At 60.1% G+C, this 9,446-nt stretch overlaps 1 protein-coding gene across 1 annotated transcript in view; it reads left to right on the forward strand.

Annotated features, from left to right (window-relative positions):
• Window positions 1-7,511, forward strand: part of NAV1 (neuron navigator 1) — a 61,130-nt gene extending 53,619 nt beyond the window's left edge. Inside the window, exons 22-32 of the mRNA XM_066203736.1 lie at window positions 14-188; window positions 401-498; window positions 624-719; window positions 870-1,029; window positions 1,128-1,363; window positions 1,463-1,617; window positions 1,807-1,878; window positions 2,161-2,357; window positions 2,855-2,973; window positions 3,212-3,409; window positions 3,924-7,511. Coding sequence (XP_066059833.1) covers window positions 14-188; window positions 401-498; window positions 624-719; window positions 870-1,029; window positions 1,128-1,363; window positions 1,463-1,617; window positions 1,807-1,878; window positions 2,161-2,357; window positions 2,855-2,973; window positions 3,212-3,409; window positions 3,924-4,019 — 1,602 coding nt within the window. The 3' untranslated portion in view covers window positions 4,020-7,511. The remainder of the gene's footprint in view (window positions 1-13; window positions 189-400; window positions 499-623; window positions 720-869; window positions 1,030-1,127; window positions 1,364-1,462; window positions 1,618-1,806; window positions 1,879-2,160; window positions 2,358-2,854; window positions 2,974-3,211; window positions 3,410-3,923) is intronic.
• Window positions 7,512-9,446: the final 1,935 nt, after the last annotated feature.

The following is a 9,446-nucleotide window of genomic DNA, read 5'->3' on the forward strand; positions in this document are numbered from 1 at the left end:
TTTCCTGCCCCAGCTGGAGGTGGATCTCCTGAAGGCCGAGAATGACCGTCTCAAGGTGGCCCCAGGGCCTTCAGCAGTGCCAGGTTCTGTTGCCAGCCATATCACGAGCACATCGGCCTCCTCTTCACCACGGCGCTCCTTGGGTCTCACCCTTGGACACGCCTTGAGCCCCAGCCTGGGGGATGCAGGTATGGGTGATAGATCTGCTGGCAGATGGGGAAGGGCAGGGATAGGGAGGAGTGTGTGTGGTGGCAACGTGCTGCTGCTCACGTGGAGTGAGCAGGGGATCTGTCGTGCTGCCGGTGCCGCTGTCAGCCACAGCAGGATTTGCCTCCAGCTGGGTATAGCCAGGCCTGGTGGCTTGGCTCTGGCCAGCACAGCCTCACTGCTCCATCCCCAGACGTGTCCCCCATGGATGCTGTCAGCGCTGGCACCCAGAAGGATGAGCTGACGCTGCGGATTGTGGTGCGCATGCCACCCCAGCACATCATCAAGGGGGTAAGTGTGGGCTGTCCGGGGAGCCTGGCCTGTCACTGTGTCATGGCCCTGACAAAGGGGCAAAGGATACCTCCCGGGGCTGGATGTGGTGCTGCAGCACTGCACACTTCTGCCTTGGCTCCTAGGACCTCAAGCAGCAGGAGTTTTTCTTGGGGTGGACCAAAGTGAGCGGGAAGGTAGACTGGAAGATGCTGGATGAGGCTGTCTGCCAGGTCTTCAAGGTAGGAGCATGAAGAACACTCTCTAGAGAGCCATCCTTTGACACTGCTTTACCGGGCCTGCTATTCCTGGCCCAGGTCCTGCCCGGCTCTCTTGGAGCTGCTCTCTGCCAGCCTTCTAGGACACTGACAGCCCTGTCCTTCTCCGTGTAGGATTATATCACCAAGATGGATCCCGCGTCCACACTGGGGCTCAGCACCGAGTCCGTCTATGGCTACAGCATCAGCCACATCAAGCGGGTGCTGGACACAGAGCCACCGGAGCTGCCGCTATGCCGCCGGGGCCTGACCAGCGTCGTCGTGACGCTCAAAGGTCAGTGTGGCAGAGGAGCTCCATGGCTGTGCCACGTCCCTGCTGTCTTGGGGTATTGTGGTGTATGATTGGGACCCTCAGCCCTCCCCTGCCTGCAGGCTTGAAAGAGAAGTGTGTGGACAGCTTGGTGTTCGAAACGCTCATCCCCAAGCCCATGATGCAGCACTACATCAGCCTCCTGCTGAAGCACCGCCGCCTCATCCTCTCGGGGCCCAGTGGCACCGGCAAGACCTACCTGACCAACCGCCTGGCCGAGTACCTGGTGGAGCGCTCAGGTCGGGACGTCACCGAGGGCATCGTCAGCACCTTCAACATGCACCAGCAGTCCTGCAAGGTGAGGGCACACAGCAGTGTCCCTGTGGGCACTGGTACCATGGTCACCGTGGCTGTCACGCTGTGGCCCCACATGTGACACCTGGCCTGTTTGTTCCAGGATCTACAGCTGTACCTGTCCAACCTGGCCAACCAGATCGACCGGGAGACGGGCACGGCGGACGTGCCGCTGGTGATCCTCCTGGACGACCTCAGCGAGGCGGGCTCCATCAGCGAGCTCGTCAACGGTGCGCTCACCTGCAAGTACCACAAATGGTGAGAGCCCCTCTGCACCCCTGCAGTGCAGCCCCATGGCACACGCATGCTCCCCGCTGCTCCCACCAAGGTCGCCGGACTGTGGGGATGAGGCAGCACGTGTCTGCTGTGCCCAGATCAGCTCTGCCTTGGGCAGGGGTGACTCTGAGGCCTTTTCTCATGAATTTTGTCTCTCTGTCACTCACTCAGCCCGTATATCATTGGCACTACCAACCAGCCTGTGAAGATGACCCCAAACCACGGCCTCCATCTCAGCTTCAGGTAGGAATTGTACATCCCTGGGGTTGTACAGTTGTACAGCCTTGTGGGGTTGGGGGGAACAGAAGCCATCACTTGCACCTGGGCATTTCTCTGCTCACATCCTGCGACTGAGAACCTTGACTAGGACTGAGCCGCACGTCTATCCCTGCCATCCCAGAAGGACCTGATATTCCCCAGCCTCAGGCAAATGCAGGGTGGGGATGCAAGGAGGACCCCAAGAGTGTTGGGGAGCAGGGCAGCTTGTGTGGAGACCCAGCCCTGACCACCAGAGTCCTTCCCCAGGATGCTGACCTTCTCCAACAACGTGGAGCCGGCCAATGGCTTCCTGGTGCGCTACCTGCGGCGGAAGCTGCTGGAGTCGGACACAGACATCAACGCCAACAAGGAGGAGCTGCTGCGGGTGCTGGACTGGGTGCCCAAGCTCTGGTACCATTTGCACACCTTTCTGGAAAAACACAGCACATCTGACTTCCTCATCGGTACGGCCTTGCCTCACCTTCCTCCTCTGCCCTGGGCTGCGAGGAGCCCTGGGGACTGGGACCAAACCCTCCCAGAGGAGCTCTGGGGGGCTGACATGTTCCCTGTGTCTCCCAGTTCCACAAACCACAGCTGGTGGGTGATGCATACAAGTGTTGCTCTTCCCTGGGTGGTCTTTGTTCCTTTGGGAGCTGTCACTAGGGGTGTCAGCCAAGGCTGCCAATCCTCCCAGCACCCTTCCCTGGGTATGAAGGAGCTGTGTTTTCCCAGGTGGATCCCCCATGCCTCACCAGGCTTTTGGGGGATAATTGAACTTGGCAGCCCCCTTCCTTGCCTGGGAGATGCTGTCTGCCTGCTGTGCAGGTGGATGGTGCCTAGTCACTGTTCCCAAGGGTACCCTGCCAGCCAGGTATGCCCACCTCACTGCTGTGAGCCTTGGGCCCAGTGACTGCAGGAGGGGGACCGAGCTCCCGTTTCCACTGTCTGCCTTCCCCCACAGGTCCCTGCTTCTTTTTGTCCTGCCCTATTGGAATTGAGGATTTCCGGACCTGGTTCATCGACCTGTGGAACAACTCCATCATCCCTTACCTGCAGGAGGGGGCGAAGGATGGACTCAAGGTAGCCAGTGCTGCTGGTGCATGGGAGCGCAAAGCAGTGCGGGGACACACTGATGCAACCGTCATGGGTCAGGGGAGGGGAGAGGAGGCCCTGCGATTGTGGGTGCAGGTGACATCTCTGTCAATCCGTGTACCTTGTGGTATTGTGGGACATAGCACTGTCCTGGGGCCCTCAGGGTGCCACATTGCTGGCTCTGGCATGTACTGAGGAGGTGGCTGCCCCTTGCTCCCTGCCGCAGGTCCATGGGCAGAAGGCAGCCTGGGAGGACCCCGTGGAGTGGGTGCGGGACACCCTGCCCTGGCCGTCAGCACAGCAGGACCAGTCCAAGCTATACCACCTGCCCCCGCCCACCATCGGGCCCCACAGCGCCGTGTCCCCCCCTGAGGAGCGCACCGTGAAGGACACCACGCCCAGCTCCCTGGACTCGGACCCGCTGGTACGCTGGCCAACAGGGGAAGCTGGGAGGAGCTGGTGGCAGAGCAGGGCGGAGCTTTGCTTTCCCAGCTAATTCTCCGTGTAAAAAGCCTGATTTGGGGATGCAGAAACACTTCGTGCTCCTGGGAGGAGCAGTGGGTGCAGGGTGGTGGCACTGGCAGGTGGGCTGCACGCCAGGACGCATGGTGATGTGCCAGTGAAAGGGCACAACATGGCACTCCATGAGGCATCATGCCCACCTGCAGAGCCACAGACAGGCTCCTCCGTGTCCTGATGTGTCACCTGGAGAGGCTGACCGGCTGCCACAGGTGACGCCAGCTGATGCTGCTTTGGCAGACTGAGTCTTGAGCATTCCAGCTATGCCTGAGGCCAGATCCCAGCACAAGGGCGGGATTTTGCAGCATCTCTGGGATTTGCTTTACACCCTCTAAGGAGCTGCCCAGCAAGGCTGGTTTGGGAGGGCAAGGAGGGCTACGTGTCCTCCCCGGTCACCCGCGGGCCTCCTGTCCCCACAGATGGCCATGCTGCTCAAGCTCCAGGAAGCCGCCAACTACATTGAGTCTCCAGACCGTGAGACCATGGTGGACCCCGACCTGCAGTCGACTCTGTGAGGCCCAGAAGTGCCAGCCCAGGCGGAGGGGAGCTGCTGCTGGGCTGCTCTCCTTCTCCTTTGGCATCCAGGAGTGTGGGGCTGGCGAGCAAGTGGAAAGGAGAAGAGCAGGGCTCTGGCGTGTCCTGGTGGAGCCTGGGGAAACTCGGCTCATCTGTGAAAGAGCACGAGTTGCCATCTCCCCTCCCAACCCTGGGGGTAGGAGAATCCTGGTTTCTCTTCTTGGTTTTTTCTGTCTTTATTACAAACTCTTGGGCTTTGGGACCAAGGTGACTGCTGAGACTGAGCCCCCACTCCCGGGAGCTGCAGGAAGGCCCCTGTGTGGGGCAGGGACCCCGCGGGAGCCACTTGGGCCACAGCTGGGGGCACAGGAGGAGCCAGGGCTGCAGGATGAGCACATAGGCACGAGGGGCTCCGGCTCCCTCTGTGCCTGCCGGGCAAAGCCACGAGAGCTTCCGCTGTGGAGCTCCCACCCCATGCCAGCCAAGGGGAGCATGGCTTTTGCTGCTCTCTATGCATTCCCTGTTCCACCTGCACGGAAGCCGCTGTGACCAGGACAGCCCGAAAACCCTGCTATGGTTATTTTATTTTGTTTCCCCCCTCCCCTTTTCCTTTGGCTGAGTCCAGACTTTGCTTTGGTCCCTTTTTTTGTTCTGGTTCTTTGCTCTCCTGGCCTGGAGCCTGTGGCCTGGTGCCTACTGCTTCCCTGGCAGCAGTGCCCTTCCCCTTTGGTTTCTTTTGCAGCTGTTGGTTTCACCACTCAAACCACCTCTGTCACAAAACTGGTGCTCACTGGACGATCTCCAGTCCCTGAACCCACCCACCTCCCGGGGCCACACAGGTTGGCTGAGATGGGACTTGGAGGCCAGTGTGGAGGCAGGTGGCAGCAGGAGGCTCCCAGAGCAGCCCTTCGCATGGCAACTCCCTCCTCCTCAAAGGCACAGGGCATCGGGACAACGTCTCCCACCAGGCTGGGATGCCACAGGCCATCTCCTCCCTGAGGTACTGGGGCATGGGGAGGCTGCTGTTGCTGCCCCATCCCTGGGCAGCTGGATGCCATCCCTGTCCCCTTGGTAGAGGGGGGCACAACCAGCCTCCCATCCCCTTGGTGCTGCCAGGCCTGGGGCTGTGGGTCAATGAGCCTGGGGTCACTCCCCATGCTGCCTGCTCCCCCGGCCCTGTGCCTTCCTGCAGCCTGGCAGGGTCTGTGTTGGTGCTCTGGGGGCATCTGGGCCTGCCATATGTCCTCCTGGCCTTATCCCACATTGTCAAAAGGCCAGACTCCGTGGAGAGGGTCAGCCCCGGTGCTGCCGTGGTGCCTTAATACCTGGCCACGCGGGAAGGGGGCACATGGGGCTTGGGATAATGCTGTCACAGCCTGCTCCAGGTCCAGTGTCCTCTGTCCCCAAAGCCAGCTTGGCTGGGATGGAATGAAGGTGCTGGCACTGTTCAAGCTGGGACTGCTGCCTGCAGCACCCTTGCTGGCCTGTGGGGTGCCCTGCAGGTCTGCACCCCTGTCCTGTGCCCACTTGTGCTCTGGGGGACCCCTTCTCCCTGCTGCCCTCCAGCTCAACCCCCACATTCATCTGGGGCCCTGGAGAGACATATGGGGAGAGGTGACCCCAGGGCCAGATCAGCTGAGCCCACCCTGTCCCCAAACTCTGCCAGGCTGGGGACTGGGCAGCCTCAGCCGCCTGTGCCGCGGCTGGTGTGGCCTTCAGGGACGCCTCACACCCCTCTGGAACGGGCATCTCCCGCAGTGCCCTCGGAGGCTGCTGCCACCTCTGCCCTCGGTGCTCTTGGCCGGTGTGTCCCGCCTCGCCGCCCCATGGTGCTCACTTCTCCCACTTCTGTCTGTCCGACAGCCTCCTGCTGCCGCCGGGGCCGGCCAGCCCGGCCTCTCCCCGCGGGGATCTCTGGGATCTCCTCCCCATGCTGGCTTGGGCGTTAGGGCTCTCTGTTCGCCTTCTCTTGTGTTGCTGCCGTTGAGGACTCGCTGTACATAGATCTGTCGTGGAACGCCCTGTGTGGGTTGGGGGGGCCTGGCCCTGCGCCTTGTCCCTGGTTTTGGGTTTTTTTTTGTACTCTGTGATGACTGTGCTGTGCTGACTTCTTTTCTGATTGTATGAGACTCCGGCCCAGCAGCCACTCGAGGTCAGCAGTGGGGACCCAGCTGCCCCCTTCAGCCCCTCACACTCTCCTTGGGACTCTGGTGCCCAGGGTGGGAAGGGACTGATGCACCTTTGGGGGCTGCCCTGTGCCCAGGTGCCCTGAGGAGTCCCATGGGAGGAGGGGCAGCCTTGCCTGAGCTTTCTTTTCTGACACCTCCAGGAAGCCACCCAAACCTGGACCAAACTTCAGCCGTCCCCACTTGCTGAGTATCCCCTGGTCTGGGTCCTGCAGGTTTGCCCCGTCCCTCCCCAGACTGGGGCTGCCCCTCATCCCATCACCTCAGCCCTGGCAGCCGGAGGTGAGTGGCCGGTGAGGGTGTGGTCTCCAAGGGAAGGAGAAGGGCCATGCCAGCAGGTGGGCCCCGGGATCAGGGGGCTTGGCTGGGGTTACCTGGCCAGAGAGGCCAGGTCCTGATGGGTTCTTCCTGGCTGACACCAAGCACCTCATGTCCCCAAGGCTGGCAGCTGTCTGGGGGCCAACCCCTGGCTGTGGGCTAAGCCCCTCTGTCCCCAGGGAAGGGATCCAAGGATTGTGCTAACTCATCCTCCTGCCACCTCCAAGGGTGCCCACCACCCCCAAAGGTGCCTGTTGTCCCCAAAGGTGCCCGCCACCCCACCAGGGTATCTGTCCCCTCCAGAGGTGCCAGTTGCCCCCAAAGGTGCACATAGTCCCTGGGAGTTCCCCTGAGGGGATGGAGGTGGGCGATGCCAGCGCCTCACCCTCCTGCCCCCCTCGAGCTGCTGCTGCCTGGTGGCCTGAACCTTACAGTTTTAGCTTTTTTCTATTAAACACAAACAACCTTTTTTTAATTAAATAAAAGATGAAATGGACAAATTCCTGTTCTAGATTATCTGTGTAATTGACTGGGTTTTGTGTTTCTTAACTGCATGGTATTCCTGCCAAGGGGTTTTATAGCACTTTTTAAATTTCTCTTTAAGATTTTGGTCCAGATTTCTACTGCTCTCGCCTGTCTGTTTTTGCTTTTTCCTTGCACCCTCCACGTTTGTAAACTCGCTCCATTTTATACCTGATGTTGAGACCCAGCCCCACGTTGTACATAGCTGCGGGAACAATCATAGGGAACAAACAAACACCATCTGGACTCTTTCCACGATTAGTTGTTTTTACTTCAAAGAAATTTTAAAAGAAACATAAAAGGAAGCCAGGAAAAGGCTTGAGGATATTCTGAAAAGACAGAAACAAATCCAGCCCTGCACCAAGTCAGCTCCTGCTGCCCACACTGCCCGCACCAACTGGCATGTCTCTTCTCAGTCGTCTGTCTAACACCATTGGATTCAATAAAGTGATCTCCTGTACTGTCGGTTCCTGGTCCTGTGTCTGTGGCTCTGTTCCTGTGTGGCTCAGGGGAGGGCAGTTGTACACGCCATAGAATCATGTGATGGTTTGGGTTGGAAGGGACCTTAAGCCTCATCTCAGTGGGACACCTTGCACTATCCCAGGTTGCTCCAAGCCCCTGGCCTGGAACATTTCCAGGGATGGGGTGGCCAACAGCTGCTCTGGGCAGCCTGTGCCAAGTCCTCACCTCCCTCACAGCCAGGATTTCCTTCCCAATATCCCATCTATCCCTGCCCTCTGGCAGTTTGAAGCCATTCCCCCTTGTCCTGTCCCTCCAGACCCTTGTCCTAAAGTCCTTCTCCAGCTCTCCTGGAGCCCTTTTAGGAACTGGAAGGGGCTCTTAAGTTCTCCCAGGGCCTTCTCTCCAGGCTGAACATCCCCCATCTCTCCTAGCCTGGCTCCAGAGCAGAGGGGCTCAAGCTGTCAAAGCATCTACCCCGTCCTTGCTGGTTGCCTTCCTGCAAAATCTGGGAAGGGAGCCTTAGTAGAAACACTCCTGGGCTGAAATCTTAGCTGTTTTGCAGGATGTCGGGAGCAGTTTTAGGGATCGGGGACCTCTCTCCCGAGTTCACACTCCTGTAGAGTCTGGGGTGAGCAGAAATGCTCCTCATTTGGAATCTTTGCAGTTCAGGACCTGGAAACCAGGAGGTCCCTTTCCTGGGGCAGAAGGGACAGGTCCTGCCTGAGGTGAGCAGTGGGGGAGGAGGCCTCGGGGTGGATGGGCATTCCCAGGGCCCCTTTTGCCTCACCAGCTCTGATCTGATCTCCCATTTGAGAGGTCATGATGGTGACGGATGCCACTTCAGCACGGGGGGACAGGTGGGACGGTGTCCCTTGTGCAAATGGAGTTGCTCTGCCCTGCAGCAGAGCACGGCTGGAGGCTGAAGCAGGCAGGAAGAGCCTGGTCTTCCCGCGGCGTCTCCAAATCTGTTTTCCCCTCCGGAGAGCGATGCTGGAGCGGGGACAGATGCTTCAGGCGCTGTTAATTAATGACGGCGTGGCGATGAGCTGTAAGAGGCTGCAGTGGCGGACCCAGGGCCAGGAGAGGGCTCTTCCCATCGGCTCCCGCTCCTCCCGCACGGCGAGTTCACACGAGTTCGTTACGCTGGGTGCGGTCCCAGACTGGTTTTGGTGACGCCCGGCCCCTGGTCCGCAGAGATGTGCCCTGGGCGTGCACCCCGAGCTGTGCCGACTCCAAGCCCTGTGCAGGCAGGAGAGGAGAGCGGGCGGGAGAGGGGGCAGGGGAGCACCAGAAGGGTCTCACGCATCGTGACTACGGGAATTGCCATGGCGCAGAGGAATCGGTCCGAGCCATGGGGCGGCGGGGGGGATGCAGAAGGACCACACGGGGCTGATGCTGACGCTTCAATTCCGGACTCCTGCGTTTGGGAACACTCAGTCATCCTTTTCAAGGGTGATGGGCAGGGGAGGATCTCTTCGGTTCGGCCAACCAGCACCCCTAGGCGCTGTAGTGGGGATATGGCCCCCATGCAGGGCCCTTCCCTTGCCCGCAGTATCCCGTGGGAGCTCGTGCCTGTCTTTGTGATGTGTGTCGGGGGCTGGTGCAAGGCTGGGCGGGGGTTTTGCTGCAGCAAAACTGGGGTGTGCAGAGGTTTTGGGTGATGCAGCTCCCAGCTGGGCTGGGACCTCGGGATCCCCTCCCTGCTCCAGGCACCACTTCTCCAGAGTGTCTCTGGCGGGAGCGGCTGGAGAAGCCGGTCACCTCCCTGTGTAGCTCAGATGCTCTGGCTGCGACACCGGGACCAGGGGCTGCTGGAATGGAGGTGGTGGACCTTCAGCTGCCGTGAACCCACAGTTTCCCTGTCCCTGGCTCATGTATGGGGAGTAAGGGGTGTCCAAGTGCTCCCTTTCCCACTGGAGACTCCGTTGATGGGAAGGG

Source organism: Chamaea fasciata, unplaced genomic scaffold, assembly GCF_029207755.1.
Source record: "Chamaea fasciata isolate MVZ Bird 193981 ecotype frontalis unplaced genomic scaffold, bChaFas1.0.hap1 SCAF_25, whole genome shotgun sequence".
In the NCBI taxonomy this organism is placed as follows: Eukaryota; Metazoa; Chordata; class Aves; order Passeriformes; family Sylviidae; genus Chamaea; species Chamaea fasciata.